This window comes from Rhinatrema bivittatum, chromosome 10, assembly GCF_901001135.1.
Source record: "Rhinatrema bivittatum chromosome 10, aRhiBiv1.1, whole genome shotgun sequence".
Taxonomy (NCBI): domain Eukaryota; kingdom Metazoa; phylum Chordata; class Amphibia; order Gymnophiona; family Rhinatrematidae; genus Rhinatrema; species Rhinatrema bivittatum.
Window position 1 is genome coordinate 55,014,924 of NC_042624.1, and position 19,982 is coordinate 55,034,905.

The following is a 19,982-nucleotide window of genomic DNA, read 5'->3' on the forward strand; positions in this document are numbered from 1 at the left end:
CAATCTCCTACTTGTCTCAGATGAGTTGCTTTTCACTACTGAGACAGATGGTGAGTGAGGAAATGCTCCCAGCGCAGCTGACCCCATGGATACATTTTATTTTTTTTTTTTTTAAATCTCTGGCTATAGACTTGTTCCTTACCTGGTATGGTGACTAACAGAATGGGAACTTGCCAGTATTGCCTTGGGGGGGGGGGAGCTTAAGATTTGGCTAAAATAACTGTATAGCTTGTTCCATAGATAATTGCTCTCAAAATTTTATTTGTTTTCCTTTTGTAACAGAAAATAATTCACTTGAGACAAAAAAAAAAGTGCAACTTCTACTTCTGGGTTTAATTACTTCAAAATTGTGCAAGTGAACTGATTTAAAGATGTTTTGCCTAATCCTAAAGTAAGGTGCTAAGTGTACCTTTTTTTTCTAGATAAACTTGTGATATAGACATGTGTGTTCTCAAAAGATTCAATAACAAGCCATGTTTTAAAATTTTACTTTTTTTTTTTCCCTCCAACAGCTCAGGGTGAGAGAGCATCCAACGCACGGACCTTATGTCGAGGAGTTGTCTGTGTAAGACTTTTTTGTTTTGTTTTGTGTTTATATTTCAGATCATGAATTTAAATACACCTTTCACTGAAACCTTTCCTTCATTTTTAAAAATCTAAAACCTGGGCTTCTTTTAAAATAGAGGACCAAGTTCTTGCAGTATAAATGACTTTATTTTGTTTTATAGGAATGTGGTCACATCTTACTCTGATATTCAGGTAAATAGCCATCCTTTCTTTTAACTGGTATGATGAGATCTACGACAGGCAGACAAAGTTTGTGACTTGCAAGACACTTTTCATATGTAAGCTTCAAATGATCTGGTTTGGATTTGCTTTAAAGCAGTATCAGTACCAAAAATCATTTTATAAATCATTCAGCCAGCAGTTAGAATAAACAGAACCTTGTGAGGAGGAAGGGTTTGAATTTTTTTGTTTTTTGAAGCTCCTTCATTTTATTCAGCATCATTCTTTAGAATTTGGTAGATCTTGGAGAGTTCATGTGAGTTATCTGCAGCTTTCTAGTTCTGAATAAAACATGAGCACCTCTAGACAATGTAGAGGGACCGATGCACAGGGTCATGAAAAAATGTACTGTTTATTTACAACTTGGGGATATACGAAATTAACTAATTTTTCCAAAGATATTTTATCTTGTAATAAGAATGGTAGCAGGAAGATTAGAATTGAAGGCAGACAAGCTGATATTTTGAGGGAAGTAGGCCGTACTGTTTGAACTGCACCATTAGCTCATTCAGTGTCATCCATTGAAATATTGTCTGTCTGTCTCATGGCTTTCTGTGTCTTTTTGTAATGCTTGTCCCTGCTTGCTCTTTCATTCATCCTCTGTACATTGTAGGGGTAATTTAATGGCCTGCAGAAAAAAAAGCTGCCAAGTAAACATATGCCAATTTCAAGCTTTGAAAATTTATCCCACCAAAACTACCCACAAACCATTACGTCTGCTAATTTGCATGTAGGCAATTTCTCTGAAAATTTACATGCATACTTTTGAAACCTCACCAGTAAGGTGCAAGTCCTCCTGAAGATGCCGCTGTACAGTCTGGGCGGACAGGACATGCATGGATAAATTTACCCACATATCAGTGGGGTAACTTTTATAATGAGCCATTTCCATGGGAAATGCATCGTTTTACCTGCAGAAATGCCTTTGAAAGTTTCCCTTCCTGCAGCTGTCTCCTTTGCTTTATTTTGTCCTCTGAACTTTGCGGTGCTGAGCGAAGTTTTGATCTAAGATTTCTTTTTATCTTCAGAGTTGGCTTGAACTAGGAAATAAGCAGAGAGCAACTGCTGCCACAGGCATGAATGACAAGAGTTCCCGATCTCACTCCGTCTTCATGCTGGTGATGACGCAGACAAAGGTATTGCTTTGCAGCTGATGCTGGAGCAGGAAACCCTTTTACCCAATTGACTATAACTAAACCAGGGCGGGGGAGTCGCAGGACTTAAGCTCGTCCTGGGGTTGCTTTCCCATATGGGCTGAACCAGGCCATGCACTGCTGCTTTTCTGGAAGCTGGGAGAGAGAGACCTTGCAAAAAAAAAAGTAAATCTGCTTTCAAAAGTAGAACGAATCCTTTCGTTTTGTCTACTCTTTGAAAGTCAAGGGTGGAGCCAGTTGAGTGTAAAGTGAAGTAATATGGAGATGCACTTAGCAATTTCCATTTAAGCAATTACTCTTTTAGGGGGCAGTTTTGCAGATTGTCAACATTTGGGTCAAAGTCTGTGGGTACTTTTCTTACACCCATGTTTTGCTCCAAGTTCCTAAGGGGTAGATTTTAAAAGAAGCGCGATCAGCCTACTTTTGCTTGCGCATCAGACTCAAGCAAAAGTACGCTGGATTTTAGTAGATACGCGCGGAGCCGCGCGTATCCACTAAAATCCCTGGATCGGCGCGCGCAAGGCTATTGATTTTGTATAGCCGGCGCGCGCCGAGCCGCGCTGCCTAACCCATTTCCTCCAAGGCCGCTCCGAAATCGGAGCGGCCTCGGAGGGAACTTTCCTTTGCCCTCCCCTCACCTTCCCCTCCCTTCCCCTACCTAACCCACCCGCCCGGCCCTGTCTAAACCATCCCCTTACCTTTGTCGGGGGATTTACGCCTCCCGGAGGGAGACGTAAATCCCCGCGCGCCAGCGGGCCTCCTGCGCGCCGGGCCGCGACCTGGGGGCGGGTACGGAGGGCGCGGCCACGCCCCCGGACCGCCCCGGGCCGTAGCCACGCCTCCGAAACGCCGCGACGACTGGGCCCGCCCCCCGACACGCCCCCGACACGCCCCCCTCCGAAAACCCCGGGACGTACGCGAGTCCCAGGGTCTGCGCGCGCCGGTAGGCCTATGTAAAATAGACTTACCGGCGCGCAGGGCCCTGCTCGCGTAAATCCGGGCGGATTTACGCGAGCAGGGCTCTTAAAATCCGCCCCTAAGAGTGTGTACACCTATACTTTTACCTAGAAATGTTCCCTGGGTACAATGCACCTGCAAACTTGTGCATCTACATTTTGTGTGGATAGATTTTTTTTTTTTTGGCTTGAAAATACTCTCCCTGATCCCATCCAACATAGCCCTGGAAATGCTTCCCCTCAATCAGATGAGAAGTGCGAAGCAGGGCAATTTTCAAAGAGTGGATTTATGCATGTCAATTAAAACCATAAGGGACATGCTGGGTCCACTGTTTAACTTATTACTGATCTAGAAGTGATGAAAGGGATGATGGTCTGGTTCTCTAGAATACACCCAGCAGATCCCAAAGAGGGATAAGTCTAACTGGCTATTAATATGGACTTCCAGGAGTTTGTCCAATCCGCTTTTGAACCCTGCTATGCTGTATGCCTTGACTACATCTTCTAGCAACAAATCCCATAGCTTCATTGTGTACGGAGTGAAACAATACTTGTTCTAACTTATGTTAAATCTGCTACGTGTTAGTTTCATGGAGTGTCCCCTAGTTTTACTGCTGTTTGAAAGAATAAATAACAGGCCCTTATTTGCTCGTTGTACCCGCTCTCATACCCCCTCTCATCTTAAAACTCAAAAAAGCACTAATCTGTTTCACCTTTCTTCATTAAGGAGTTTATCATTTCATTTTGTTATCTTTTGTCGCCCTTCTCTGTACTTTTTTCTAGCTCTGCTAAATGTTTTTGAGATGGGGAGATCAGAATTGATCGCAATGCTCAACTTGTAGTCACACCATCGATTTGTACAGAGGAATTTGGATGTTCTCCCTTTCTGAATAATTCCTAATGTTCTATTTGTTGTTTTAACTACTGCACACCAAGCTGAGGATTTCAAAGTATTTATTTATTTTAAAATGGTTTTTATACCACACTTACAAACAAAGTTTAGTCAAAAAGGTGTACATAGATATAAATCACAGGACTACAGTCCAAAAGCTAAGCATGTTCAAGCAGCATTGTCTGAATTATCAAGAAAGCTGTTCACCCTGAAAAATCTTGCTAACAGTAATTTTTGTTATGGGTTTGATGGTTGCTTGGTTTTGATTGTTAATATTACTACCCTTGGGGGGGGGGGGGGGGGAACCTGCATGGAGCAGCAGTTGCTACCTTTAGAAACTTGCTGGGCAGACTGGATGGCTACTTGGTCTTGTTTTTTCTGCCATCATACTATGTTAGTATGTTAAGTTTCATGCACAGGTATTTACAGTTAAAGGGCATTTATTGATGGATGTGTGTTTATGATTTGTGTATTAGATCTGATTTTGTATTTGCCCTAGGTGAGGTAAAACTACAATCTGTGCAGTTGAAAGGGCTACATTTGCCAAGTATTACAGAATATGGAGGCAATGGCTGTCCTTGTAGACTTAGTGCTGCTTTATGTTGACTACATTAGCTGCCTGTGAGGGAGCAAGCAAAATTTGTTGATGATCCTATTAAGAGTATAAGGCCTTGAGATGCTATATCCCAGGGTGTAACTTGCTTCGTGAGATGAATATATTATTGCAGGTCCTTTCTAAATAAAGTAACCTACCCCCAGGAAAGCATTTTCTGTTGTAGGCCTGGAGTTGTGGAACTCTGCTTTTTTTGGAAATCAGGCTAGAATCACATTTTTCGGCTTAAAAAAAAAGGTGAAAACCTGATTGTTGCCAGGCAGATAGGGAGTAGAAGGGAGCTGGTATTCTTCAGTGATAAATGATGATAAAATGGGATTATACAAGTGGGGCAGTAACCCTAGACAAGAAGGCATGGGGGTAACTTGTACGGATCAGCAGTTAATACATTTAACAGAATGAAAATAAATTTAAAAAGAATGAAATAAAGCTTGCTGGGCAGACAGGATGGACTACTTGAATCTTTTCTGCCGGTATAACTAGGTGGTTATGCAATGTTTTTTTCTTGGGGGGGGTGGGGGTATGTAGTAGGGTTGGTGTGGAGAGGAAGCTTTTTTTTCTCTGTGCTGGTTAAGCAGTTGGGAGGTTGAGCGGTGGGCCAATGATGGTGGTTTAATTTTTTTAATTGTTTAATTGTATTTTATATATGGATATTGTACACCACATGGGACAGGTATTTGGTACATAAGAAAGAATTGAATTGAAATGCTAGAAATATAAATAAATCGCTCCCTATTGCTACTTATCACTTCTATAGCGCTTCTTGATGTATGCAGCGCTGTACAAATTCACGTAAGAGTTCCTTCTCCATAGAGCTTACAATTTTAGAAAAAACATGATGGAACATAAAATGCCATACTGGGTCAGACCAAGGGTCCATCAAGCCCAGCATCCGGTTTCCAACAGAGGCCAAAACCAGGCCACAAGAACCTGGCAAGTACCCAAAAACTAAGTCTATTCCATGTTACCATTGCTAATGGCAGTGGCTATTCTCTAAGTGGACTTCTCCTCCAAGAACTTATCCAATCCTTTTTTTAAACACAGCTATACTAACTGCACTAACCACATCCTCTGGCAACAAATTCCAGAGTTTAATTGTGCGTTGAGTAAAAAAGAACTTTCTCCGATTAGTTTTAAATGTGCCCCATGCTAACTTCATGGAGTGCCCCCTAGTCTTTCTACTATCTGAAAGAGTAAATAACCGATTCACATCTACCCGTTCTAGACCTCTCATGATTTTAAACATCTCTATCATATCCCCCCTCAGCCGTCTCTTCTCCAAGCTGAAAAGTCCTAACCTCTTTAGTCTTTCCTCATAGGGGAGCTGTTCCATTCCCCTTATCATTTTGGTAGCCCTTCTCTGTACCTTCTCCATCGCAATTATATATTTTTTGAGATGCGGTGACCAGAATTGTACACAGTATTCAAGGTGCGGTCTCACTATGGAGCGATACAGAGGCATTATGACATTTTCCGTTTTATTCACCATTCCCTTTCTAATAATTCCCAACATTCTGTTTGCTTTTTTGACTGCCGCAGCACACTGAACCGACGATTTCAATGTGTTATCCACGGACGCCTAGATCTCTTTCTTGGGTTGTAGCACCTAATATGGAACCCAACATTGTATAATTATAGCAAGGGTTATTTTTCCCTATATGCATCACCTTGCACTTGTCCACATTAAATTTCATCTGCCATTTTGATGCCCAATTTGATGCCTCACAAGGTCTTCCTGCAATTTATCACAATCTGCTTGTGATTTAACTACTCTGAACAATTTTGTATCATCTGCAAATTTGATTACTTCCCTCGTCGTATTTCTTTCCAGATCATTTATAAATATATTGAACAGTAAGGGTCCCAATACAGATCCCTGAGGCACTCCACTGTCCACTCCCTTCCACTGAGAAAATTGCCCATTTAATCCTACTCTCCGTTTCATGTCTTTTAGCCAGTTTGCAATCCACGAAAGGACATCGCCACCTATCCCATGACTTTTTACTTTTCCTAGAAGCCTCTCATGAGGAACTTTGTCAAACGCAATTTTTCTAAATTGCTTTTGTTTAAAAAAAATAAATAAAAATGCTTGATTGAACCTAGGAGTGTGGGCTAGAGCTGTATTTTTATGAATTTCAGTAATGTGTTTGATGCAGACAGAGTTTGTGGAAGAAGAGGAGCACGATCATAGAATTACCAGCCGCATAAATCTGGTGGACCTGGCAGGCAGTGAACGCTGCATCACAGCTCAGGCTTCTGGAGAGCAACTGAAGGTAACATTTGTGCATGGCAAGAAAGGGCTTGTTTGGAATTTAATTTTTAATGCAATTTCCTGTAAGGGGGGGGGAGTCAGATAAGTGGAATTTTAAGTATAGCATCAAAACAATTTTAAATTCACCTTATTTATTGACTTTCTTTCTCATACATTATATTCTGGTGAACATCAAGCTACCTAGCAATGTATTCATTTTTTTTTTTAAACTGCTTTCAAGAAAGTCCAGCTCTCCTAAATCCAAAAAGTGAAAGGTGCAATATATTATTGAGGCGCAGAATTGAGCAGACATTTTTAAAATTAGGAAACATTAAGTTGCAATAATGCATCTAAATGCTTTGCAATGACTTTTTTCCTTAAAACATGTTCTGTTTTCTTTTTCTGATTTGTTTAATTAGGAAGGGGTGAGCATCAACAAATCTCTCTTAACTCTGGGGAAAGTTATTTCTGCGCTGTCTGAAGACTCTCAGACCAGGAGAAGGGTTTTCATTCCTTATCGGGAGTCTGTTCTGACATGGTAAGTGTACTGTCCGATGGGATATTTGTGCTTACAGTGCCTAGCCAGTTTCGCGGTCACTTTCCATAAAAGCAACAGGTTCTTCGTCCACCAGATTCTTCCGCCCAACTTGAGGCCTTTTTTTCATTGAGGATGAGAGAGCAAAGTGGTGGTCCTTTTTTTTTTTTTCTTTTCTCTTTAGACCGGTTTTTTTTTTCTACAACATGCATTTTTGAGGTGTTCATTAACTGTATTTGTACTTGTTATAACTGGTAAGGAAAACTGCAGCATAAATTTGTGTGATTGTAAACCCCCCACAAAAATACCACCACCTCAGTTGTATGATTTAGGAATGTGCAACATGGCCCACACAAAGGGTCTTCCACAGATGGGGAGCAGAAAATGAAAACAGTGTACATAAATTTTATGAATACACAATACATTACTATTGCAAGTAATGCGAACAAAATCAGTGCATGCACATTTACAGAACACATGAGGATTTCTTATACTCTGTAGGAAACGGAGGCACATGGCATTATAGTAGAAAGATTTCTTAGCATTTGGAAAATAAAATCAGTTTATTTTGTAGTTTAAAATAGAAAACCACTACCCCACCCAATATTTCAGTTCAGGTCAAGAAAAAAAATTCAGAATTACCACCTAAATTCTGGCCAGAATATTAGCATAAGTTCAGTTAAATTTCACGTGATCTTTGAACCCTATAGGCAAATTTCTCCTAGGATAAGCAGGATGGCACACATGGGTGATGACATAGGATGGAGCCTGGCACGGAAAAGTTATGTCAAAGTTTTTAGAACTTTGGGTACACTGAGCATGCCCTATACCTCGAGTCCACATGAGGTTCCACTTCAATCTCTCTCTCCCCCCCCCCCGGTGCTTTTTCCTCAGTTTCTGAGCTTGTGTGTTGCTTTTAAAAAAGTATTGGAAGACTTTCACCAATCATTTTTGTGTTTTTTTTTTTTTTTTCCCCCATATGCAGGTCCCTCTTGGTTCCCATGTACCTTAGTCAGGTTTTTTGGCAGTTCAGTAATTTATTTTTTTTTTCTTTCGATTCTGTTCCCTGTGGCAGCAGTGTGTCTGTCACCCACCACCTCCATTGTAGTTTTCTATCTTTTAGGTTCGTATCAATCCTGGCCTTGTTGTGTTTTTGTCAGTTCCCCACCCCCCCTTCCCAGTGATTGAGGACTGTCCATTACAGACCAACACGATGTGTGTATATCCTTTGCCTGGTGGTATCACAAGACATCCAGGGGTGTTGCTTGTGCGACCAAATGACCCCGAAGGGACGTCGTGCTTGCCTCTAAGATGAAGACACTCTCTTCAGAGCGAGAGAGCCCGAGCCATTGACATCAGCGTAGACTCTGAAGGACCATGGAGCCACACAGATGGACACCGCACCATTGCCATTGGTGGGGCCATCTACTCAATCGATGCTGCTAGCAGATAGGGACCAGTCCCCGGTGCCCCTGTCAGTCTCTTCCAGGTCGAGGGCATTGGATTCATTGTCTTTGACCTTGGCACCAGGGAAGGACCGGGCTGAGCATAGAAGGAAGCCGAGGAAGCATCAGTACTGGTCGCCTTCGATGCTTGGTGCAGGGCTCGGGTCTACACTTGCACTTGCCATGATGACCCTGCAGTGAGGAGTGCCTATCCTCCATCGATGCCGGAGTCAGCGATGGTCTCCACTGGTCCTGGTGTCAGTCGCCGATCCACCTTGGAGCTCAGAGGAGGACCTGGCCACCCCTCCTGCCTCCTAGTCCCAGGAGGAGTTGGAGTGCAGCATCCAGCTGGCAGTCTATCGGGCCAGAAAGTAGACGGACAGCAGCATTGAGTAATAGCTGCAAAGGCTTAATGGTGATATTGGGTAATCTAAGATAAAGCGAATTCCAGTAGTCAACTATGGGGAAAAAGAGAAGCTTGTAGTACTGTTCAAAAATCCCGTGCATGGGGGGGCGCTGTTTGCAGCTCATGTGAGCAGACGTGTGCCGGCTCTGCTCCTCCCTCCCCGAGCCTAAAAACCCCGGTAGCCTGCCGTTTTTAGTGGCGGTTCGCGGCGATTTTGACCCAGAATCACTTAGGGGAGAGCCCCGTGCTATTTATGATGACCTCCAAGAAAAAACCAGCGGACCTCCGACAATTTTCATACGGCAAGGCCGCCGCGGAGCTCACCCAAGATGGCGCCGACCAGCCGGGTTCGACACAGCTTGAAACGGCTGACACAGGCCTCGGGACTAGCGAATTGGCGGACCCCGGAGCGGCGAGCCTGGCTTCACTCCTTACCCGGGAGGAGGCCCGTCAATGGTTTATAGACCTGCGGGCGGATCTGAAGCAGCACCGATCGGACCTCATGGCCTCTATGGCTGAAATCAAGGAAGACCTGGCAGCTGTGGGACGCCGCGTGGACGAAACGGAGAATCGGATAGACGGCCATGGTGACGCGATCAACTCCCTCATCGCCCGGCAGGACACCTCTTCTACCGAGATACAAGCTCTGCAAGCTAAAGTCGAGGACCTAGAAAATAGGAGCAGGCGAAACAACTTAAGAATCAGAGGGGTCCCCGAGGATCCGGAGTTTGCGGACGTGGCAGGTACGGCAGCCCTGATTTGCAAGGACATTTTAATTCAAGGGGGTACTGCTACCTCTGATCCCGAGGACCTGCATACCACGGTGCAATTTGAGAGGGCGCATCGCGCCCTGGGGCCCCGTAGAGACCAAAAACCAAGGGACATTGTCCTGTGCTTCACCAGCTTCATGATGAAGGAGCGTATTTACACACTTTCCCGCCAAATGAAGGATATCCAGTGGCGTAATTTCCACATTGCTATTTACCAGGATCTTGCTCCAATCACGCTTCAAAAAAGGTTTGAGCTTAGGGAAGTTACTACAGCTCTACGGGAGAAGGACATCAGATACCGCTGGACCTTCCCCTTTGGACTGGCTTTTCAGGTCCAGGGGCTCACTTATAGGATTACAAATCTCACAGAGGCGACTGAAGCTTTCCATAAGGCTCATCTGCCAATTACCTTTCAATCCCGCCAACCGACTGATAAGGTACCTACTAGGGACAATGCACCTCGGTGGCAGCGCGCTGGAAAAGGGGGTAAGAGACTTCGTCGCCAACCGGAGGAGGACCGTGTACAACATGAGGAGCAAGGTTGAAGACCCCTGAACATTCGTGCTTATTGAATTACTGCGTGGATCTTGAGGGTCCCGCTTCACTGATGTTGGAGGCCTGAAAGGGGTCTGGGTCAGAACTTAATCCCATGAGGTTTTTTCATTGCTGATTTCTGTTGACTTATGTTAGTTTTATAATGTTTGCTGCGATACAATTTATTTCAAGTTTTTTCAGCCGGGGATAAATGTTGTTCTAGATTATCCTGTATAGGATTCTGAGTGAGTGCTCGGGGAGGGGAAGGGGGGAGGGTGTGGCGGGTCGGACTCCGTGATTGATGCAGCAGGCTCACTGGAGGAGGGGGTCCCATGGAGGTCTCTGGGATCGTATAGAATACTGTGGGGCCATGGTCAATAACCTGTTCTTATCTTTTGCAGAGGTGACGGATACAGTGGGTGGATTCTCACAGAGGGGGAGGGCAATCAGGCGGCGGCATATTGTGTGGGGGGACTGTGAATTGTCTGGGAGCGGTTGGAGTGCGAGTTACTTTTCCATGTACTAAATGGCTACTAAATTGATTTCCTTAAATGTCAAGGGTCTAAACACGCCAAGGAAGCGTTTATTGTTTAAAAGGGAGATGCAGAGACAAGCAGCGGGGATAGTATTTGTACAAGAAACCCACGTCCGGAAGCATCATGAAAGGCTTTTGGCTTTTCCGCAACACCCGACTGCTTTTTGGGCAGCCAGCACCGCTGGCCTTAGATATGGAGGGGTGGGAATACTGCTCTCCTCTTCTTTTGTTCACGAGCTGCTATTGGTTGAACGGGATCCGCATGGCCGGTTCCTTCTGGTTAAACTTAAAGTAGATAACAAACTCATTACTTTGTTAAATGTGTATTTTCCCAATACCCACCAGGAGCCATTTATCCATCGCTTACATACGTTGTTACTTCAACATGCGGATGGGGAGTTGATAGTGGGGGGGGACTTTAATTTAGTGCTGGACCCGGCGATGGACTCCAGTTCCGGGCGTTGTTCTCATTCAGGGGGGAGGCGAGCGTTGCGTACCTTTTTGAGTAGGTGGGGCCTTGTGGATATCTGGAGGGTTAGACATGCACACTCCAGGTCATACACATTTTATTCGTGTCCGCACGATTCTTATACGAGGCTTGATTATTTCTTCATATCCTCATCCTTACAACCCCGGGTCCAAACTGCAGACATAGAGACCATCACCTGGTCGGATCATGCGCCAGTGTGGCTGATGTGTAGATTGGGGGACGCCGGTCGAGGTTTTCGGTCCTGGCGACTTAACGACTGTCTCCTTAAGGACCGGTCCTTCTGCGTTAAAGTAGAGGACCAATTGAAAGAATACTTTCGGAACAACCAGACAGCGGGTATCTCCCCACTTATCGTATGGGAATGTGCAAAGGCTGTGATGAGGGGCACCTTCCTTGCAAGGGCTGCGTATTGTAACAAAGCACGAGAGGCACAACGGAGGAAGTTATTGGGGGAATTGGCTGCCCTCACACGGCGCCATAGCGCAACGAAATCAGAGGGGTTATATCGGAAGATTTTAGCAGTCCGGGACCAGCTCCGGGCCCTTGAGGATACTGCTATTAGTCATTATCTGACTAGACTTAAACAGCGACACTTTGAGGGGGGCAACAAAGCGGGGAGATACTTAGCTAGGCGCCTCAGGGCAGCGCAAGCTAAAACTGTTGTAGCCAAGGTGTATGATCATGCTGGACAGCTAGCTACCTCGGAGGAAGCCATTCGGCTTGCATTTACTGATTTTTACTCCCAATTATATAGTAAGGATGGGGCTATTTCACCTGACGCTATACTAGAGTACCTCTCGGCTGTGCCCCTCCCCCAGATCACCCCCTCACAAAAAGAATTTTTAGACAAGCCCATTGAGTCGGGGGAAGTTTTGACTGCTATTAAAAAGCTGAAACTCGGCAAGGCACCTGGAATGGATGGCTTTACAGGCCAGTTTTACCGCAGATTTGCAGCGCTTCTAGTGGACCCCTTAACCCTTGCATTTAATTCCCTATTGGAGGGTTCCTCTTTCACCGTCGACGCCAACACTGCGGGTATCACAATCTTGGCAAAACCAGGCCGGGATCCTACCAGATGCAGCTCATACCGGCCGATTTCTTTAATCAACCTTGATCTCAAGATCTTGGCCAGGGTACTGGCGGCACGCTTGAATGGGGTTCTTCCTGGTTTAGTACATAATGACCAGGTGGGCTTCGTACCGGGGCGCTTAGCGGCTGATAATGTCCGCAGGATAGTTGATATCGTTGACATAGTTCACAGGTCTAATTTACCCTCAGTGCTTTTAGCTTTGGACGCTGAAAAAGCTTTCGACCTTGTCCACTGGGAGTTCTTATTCCAGGCCCTGCGGGCGATGGGGTTTGGGTCACCTTTTATTTCCCTCTTATGTAAACTTTATGAGAACCCGGCGGCCAGAGTGAAAGTTAATGGTAGCTATGGGACTCCCTTTCCCATTAAGAGGGGAACCCGGCAAGGCTGCCCCCTTTCTCCTTTGCTTTTTGCTTTATTCTTAGAACCCTTCGCTATCAGGATTAGGGAGGCTGCGGCGATTCAGGGGGTGCGGGCGGGGAATGACCATTTTAAGATCTCTCTCTTCGCTGATGACATTATGTTCACCCTCACCGACCCAGACCGGTCGCTGGACGGGCTACTTGGCGAACTAAATAAGTTTACAGCGGTGTCGGGGATGAAAATTAATTTTGACAAATCAGAGATCCTTAATCTAACACTGTCTCCTCAGTTAGCCGCCGAGCTCCAGCGTCGTTTCCCCTTCAAATGGGCCCCTTCATCTCTTAAGTATTTGGGGGTTCGTATAGGATCGCATAACAAACAGCTTTATGACTTAAACTACCGCCCCCTTGCCAGGGACATAGGTGGTAATCTAGACCAGTGGATGGACAGTGCTCATTCCTGGCTGGGAAGGCTGGCAATTGTCAAAATGAATATACTCCCCCGTTTTTTATACTTCTTCACCACTATACCGATTTTTATTCCATCCCAGCAACTCAAGCAGTGGCAACAGCTCTTATGCAGTTTCATTTGGCGCAGACGCCCGCCACGGATTGCGAGGGCCACCTTGTATCAACCCAAGGTTAGGGGGGGTTTGCATCTTCCCAATCTGGAATGGTACTACTGCGCGGCGCAGTTGCGTGCACTAGTGGCAATCCACGGCACCCGTGATAGACCTCAGTGGGTACGACTGGAGCAGGCCATGATAGGTTCCTTTCCAATAGGGGCGTTGCCTTGGCAGCCTCCAGTAAAATGGCCTACGACCGTGACTGTACCGTTTGCACTGCGCACCACGCTGCGGGTGTGGCGCCGGTGGCGTGCCATTTTGGTGGGCACTGAATCCTATTCTTTGATGACACATCTTTTTACACACCTTGCCGATGGGGGACATGAACGCACCAGGTCCCAACTTCTTTGGGAGAAAGCTGGCATATATAGAGTGGGACATGTGCTGCAGCAGGAGGCTCTGCTGACCCAGACCCAGTTATGTGATACATATGCCTTTGTCAGCATGGACTTTCTTTTGTATGCTAGAGTTTCCCATTTCGTTCAAAAGGGGCTGCGAGAGGGCACCTTGAGGACGAAGAATACCCTATTTGAAACGTATTGCCAGAATGCCTCGTCAATTAGAGGAGTTATTTCCAAAATTTATGCCCTTATTAGTGGACGTCGGCTAGGGGTACAACGTCACAGAACTCTTTGGGAGGTGGACCTTTCGATCCCGCTAGATGACGCAGATTGGGAGCAAATATATTCCACCGCCACTAAATGCTCTCTCTCAGCTGGCCTACAGGAAAATTGTTATAAATTAATATATCGCTGGCACAGAACACCTGAGGCCCTCCATAAATTTGTACCTTCAATTCCTGATGTCTGTTGGAGGGGGTGTGGTGACAAGGGTACTTATCACATCTGGTGGGATTGCCCAAGGGTCCAGGAATGCTGGTCGCAGGTTCTCGCTTGGGTGAGTCGGCTTTTTCCTGTTTCTCCTCAGATTCGCCCCTGGCATGCTTTGCTTGGTCTCCCCATTGACGATACTCCAAAACACACACAGCAATTACTTTTACAAATCTTTATTGCAACACGGGCAGAGATCGCATTACACTGGAAGAGGGTTCATGCTCCCTCTTTGGCTCATGTACATAAACGTTTACATTCATATTACAGCATGGGTAGGCTGACGGCTGTGCTACGGGATCGCCTAGGAGCTTTCCATAAAATTTGGGAACCTTATTGCACTTGGTTACAGAAACAGGGTGAGGTTCTTTCTCCACTCGTACCTTAATTAATTGCTCACCTACCGGACCCAATCTTTGTGTTCCCTTCTGGGTAATATCTTACGTATATGCACGAGGGTTTTGCTTCATTCCCCAATCTCAGAGGTGTGTGGTCTTTACTGACTTCTGTCACGGGTCCGTTCAGCGGTGCCTTTCAGCTGAGTACCGCAGTGGTATGCTGTATCGTGCCCTCTTGTGTTTTTATTTGTTCTCTTTTGTCTTCTTCTGTTCCTGACTTCTCTGATGAATCCCTTACCGAGGGGCCGCTGGCTTCCTCACTTCTGGACACCAGCAATTATGACCATGTGGGAGGGTGGGGGGAGGGATAATGGGTTGGCTGGGGTTATTTCTTTTCTCCATGTTGTTAAAATGATGGTGACTCTTTGTTATAGTTAGCACAACATGCAGAACTCTTTTGTACTGTAGACACTTGGACTTGGTTGTGTGTCTCCTAACTGTTCCTGTTATACATGTTGTATATACGCTGCTTGGTTACCAATAAAAATTGTTTAAACGAAAAAAAAAAAAAAAAAAAAAAAATCCCGTGCATGAAGGAGTTTAAGACCCAATAAAACATGAAGGTGATAGAAACCTTGAGCAATGACATGTTAATGTGGGACCGGAAAGATAGTGTCTAGAATGACTCCAAGACTTTTTTGGCCTGCTGTTGGATAGTGAAATTGTGGCCAAAGAGAGAAATGAATTAAGGCTGATAGGTGAATAGGGACTGTGAATAACAAGGAACTCAGTTTTCATCATGTTTAGACAATTTGTGGTGTTTCAACCATTTATTAATGGCGGAGAAACAGTTGTCAAGGTGCTCAAGAGTATCAACCCAGAAGAATGTATACGTATCACAAATTGTATGTCATCAGCATATAAGACAGACTAGAGGTGGTCCAGAAAAGGGTGACCAAAATGGTGGGGTTTGTCAGAAAACCTGTGAGGAGAGACTGAAGGATCTAAATATGTATACCCTGGAGGAGAGGAGGTGCAGGGGTAGATACGATACAGACCTTCAGATACCTGACAAATATTAACGATGCACAAACCTCTTCCATTGGAAAGGAATCTGTAGTTCTAGGGATCACAATATGAAACTCCAAGGGGGACAACTCAGAACCATCATAAATATTTCTTCATGAAGAGGGTGGTGGAATGCCCTTCTGGAGGAGGTGGTGAAGATGAAAGCAGTCTAAGAATTCAAAGGTGCATGGGATAGACACTGTAGCTCTCTAAAGGCTAGAGGATGGAAATGAAGAAAAGGGTGCATGGTGTGGCGGTTACCACTTCTAACAGAAGGCAGGGAGATTACTACCCTTAACCAATAAGACTTGATGCAACTGCAACATTTCTCTGCACTTCGGCAGGGGAAATGGATTTAAACCACGAGGGCCCTGACTTTTATGGTCTGGGGTACTGATGAGCATGGAGCAACCTGCATGGAGTGGCAGTTACTATCATTAACACAAGTCATGGAGATTACTACTTTTAACCAATAAGCCTTGATGCTTTTGAAGTATCTGCAACATTGTTCTCCCCCTTGACGGGGTGGGGAAGGAAGGGAATTGGATTCATATGACAACCAACATGGACCCTGACTTTTAATGTGAGGAGTACTGACAAGCAGGTATAAGGGAAAATGTGCAGGACTGCTTCTACAGCCAAGTCCTTAAGCAAGCACATCAAGCAACATTGTCTGAAATTTCAAGAAGGCTCATCACCCAGTAAGAATGTTGCTAGCAGTAATATTTTATGGATTATCATAAGGCTTGGGGATAATTGCATGGAGTGGCAGTTACTACCATAAGAAACATGCTGGGCAGACTGGATGGACTATTTGGTTCTTTTCTGCCATCATAGTCCTTTTCATCTTTGGTTCAAATTTAAATTTTTTTTTGTTTGTTTTTTGGAACACTGATTTTATTATAAATTTTAGCATCTCCATGTCCACTTGGTGTCAGTGTAGTCTTAACAATAACTACAGAACTGGCTTCCAGCTGGTTTAAAAAAAAAAAAAAATCCACACAAACTCTTAAATATCAAAGGGAAATGTAATTGCCCCTCTCAATGATGTGACAATGATCTGTTGGCTTCAAAGGAAACATTTAGCATTAGCATTCCTCTGTAAGCACCAAATGGCCATGGGCTATCTTCTTTGAAACTATATTCACCTTAGACAGGCAGGGAAAGGAACAATTTAATAAACCTCTGGCTTACATGTTGTTCAAAGCTTTATACAAAAGAAGTGTATTGGCATCTTAACATACAACTTTTATACAACCCCCTACCTTTACCTCCCATTTATGGCTTCAAATTTGCTCTTTGTTCTTAAAGCTGGATTACTATGCAGCAAGTCCAAATTTTTCTTGTTGCAGTACTATTTTTCTTGGAGGTCAGCATAGCTTGTGTGTCTGAGAAAACCAAATACAAATTTTCTTCTTTGATCTCCTTGAGTGCATTTCTTTGTAAGTTTTGAACTGTCCCCATATTTAGGGTCTCTCTAATTTCTTTCTGACTATTGATGTCTTGTAGTCTGCCTTCTCAGTCAACAGTTCCGTCCACTTTGTTTCTTATTTTTCTGGATCAGTGGGTCTCTGTCTCCGTACCTTGTCACCATGGAGACTGAGTGATCTGATTGGAAGGAAAGAATTATGGGCTGCACTGCAGCCCCCACCCCATCCCCCAATAGGTCCTGGGTCTGAGGAATTTGAACTTTCTTAGCTCTTTGGACTGATTTGAAATCCAGGATTTAAATTGGGACTTTTTTTTTTTTTTTTTTAAATTTCTTTATTGAGGTTTTATTGTAACAACTTACAAAGGAACAAAACTGTTTCCAAGACTAACATCGTGTTCTAACATCGTCCCCATCCCCCCCCCCTCCAGGACCCGTCCCCCTCCCCCAACCCCCATACACACCACTCCACAAGTAGTTAACCGTACAGACACAGCCGTGTCATACCATCCATTGCCCACCTTCCAAACTCAATGTAAGGGCCCGTAATTGCATCCTTCTTCTGAAACCTTGTATGGACCGGACAGTTACAGGCATCCTACTTCGAACTGCCACCGTTCCTGGAATGCGTATACTTGTAACCAGTGGTGGTTAAAATAAGACTCCTCCGAGCATCCGAAAGAGACCACCAGAGCCTGTTCCATATTGCCGAGCATAGACTCTGTTTCGCCATAGGCTGAGTCTGTGCAGTCCAAAGTTCCTGTTGCAACAGCGACACCAGCCGCTCATGCCACTGACCCGCCGTAGGTCTCTCCGGTGAAATCCATTGGCACATAATAGTCTGTACCGCAATAACTAAAGCTTTTTCCAGAAAAGTCCAATCCACGTCTGGTAAGTCCTGCAGAGAAGCCGTATGCGGCAAGCGAAACAGACATAGTTTGAGATCCCTGGGAAGTGAGACAGTCAGAGACTCCAAACGCAACAAGATCTCTGTCCAAAAGAGCTCAATTTGCTCACACTCCCAAATCCCATGAAAGAAAGTGCCAATTTCCCTCTGACACTTAATACAGGTAGGAGATTCACATAATTTCGCTGCAAAACGTTGCGACTGAGAAATGTACATACAATGCAAAAGCTTGAAACCCACCTCTTGAAGGATCACATTTTCTGACACTTTAGCGCTTTTTTCTAGGATTTCACCTATTGCTTCAGTAGCCAGATAGACATTGGCCACCCTCACCCACTTATTTTGTATCTCCAGTATAGCCAGCTGCACAGGGATTTCCCGCAAGGCTTGAGACAGCGAGGCGCACGAATGACCTTTATTGGATCGGGGCATAAAGAACCCCCTTAAACTCTCCCAACCTGGGGCCAGAGTATAGGTGCCTATCAGGGTGTATATGTAATGCCTAACCTGTAAATAAGCGAAAAAGTCTTGCTTCGGAATCCCATATACAGACTGCATCTCTTGGAATGTCCACATTATCCCAGTCCCTGGGGCAAATAAATTATAAACATTCTGTATCCCCTTAGCTCGCCACCCTTGGAACACCCCACCCCGTACCCCACTAGGGAGCATAGGATTACCCCAGAGAGTAACATAAGGCGTGGTGATGCCACCTAATTTTAATTGTTGAAGACACAAAAACCTCCATGCCTTCCTCCCTGAAGCAAGCAGCATATGACGATGGTACTCCGTGGGCAGTTGTGCCCCAGGCACTTGTATCAACGTTTCCGGATTATAGGGATAGAGCCAGGCTAAAAGAAATTCTCTAGGTGTAAACTTCCCTGTATTCTCTAACCAGTCTTGTATGTGTCGTAAGATGCACGCTAAATTATATGCTCTCCAATTGGGACAAGCCAACCCCCCCTGCGCCAGGGTTAGCTGCAAGGTCTGCAGGGACAGTCTTGATTTACGGCCCCCCCATAAATACGTGCGGATCGCCCGGTGGATATGATCAAGATCAGTCTTTTTGATCCACAAGGGGAGCTGTTGTAAGACATACAACCAGCGAGGTAATTCCAACATTTTGAGTAATGCAATTTTCCCCTTCAGGGATAACGGTAAAGTACCCCATGTTTTAAGCTTGTTAGACAGATTGGTGAGTAACGGACGGATGTTCACTTCATAGAGGCAATGGACATCTCTAGTGAGAAAAATACCTAAATATCGCATGGTCTTGTCTACCCAGCGCAGTTTAAACTCTCCTATCCAATTTTTCCGTATGTTCGGGCCCAGCTCCATAGCTTCAGATTTATCTACATTTATTTTTAGCCCTGCAAAAGCCCCAAACAACTGTTGATGTGCCAGAACTCGATCCAAAGATGGTTGCGGAGATGTTAAAAACACCAGAACATCATCAGCAAACGCTGAGACTTTGAATTCCTGCCTCCCCCAGACAAAACCTTTTATCAGGGCATCCGCCTCAATTTTCCGTAGCAGAGGGTCAATGGATAAAACATATAACAGTGGGGACAGGGGGCATCCTTGTCTCGTGCCTCTGAATAACCGGAAAGCCTCAGATACCCGCCCATTCGCTCTAATCGCAGAGGTTGGTGCGCGATAGAGCATCTGAATGGCCTGGACAATTTCCCCCTCAAAGCCATATCTGTGTAACACTGAAAAAAGATATTCCCAAGAGACCCTATCAAATGCCTTCTCCGAATCAAATCCCACCACCACTGCCTCTACACCTTGTTTATGGCATTCCTCCATGGCAATGATCAGTTTGGTGACATTGGTACTTATCGCACGCCCTTTAACAAACCCCACCTGATTTGGTGTGATAATATCAGGGAAAACCCCTCCCAACCGATCCGCCATAATCTTGGCAAACAATTTTGCCTCGAAGTTAAGAAGAGAGATCGGCCTATA

General features: G+C 44.9%; 1 protein-coding gene across 2 annotated transcripts in view; it reads left to right on the forward strand.

Moving 5' to 3' along the window:
* The window catches only part of KIF14 (kinesin family member 14), a 132,892-nt gene that overhangs the window by 24,904 nt on the left and 88,006 nt on the right, over positions 1–19,982 (forward strand). For both annotated transcript variants that reach the window (XM_029618382.1, XM_029618384.1), the window contains exons 6-10: positions 513–565; positions 729–759; positions 1,815–1,922; positions 6,558–6,674; positions 7,072–7,190. In XM_029618382.1, the coding sequence (XP_029474242.1) occupies positions 513–565; positions 729–759; positions 1,815–1,922; positions 6,558–6,674; positions 7,072–7,190 (428 nt within the window). The remainder of the gene's footprint in view (positions 1–512; positions 566–728; positions 760–1,814; positions 1,923–6,557; positions 6,675–7,071; positions 7,191–19,982) is intronic.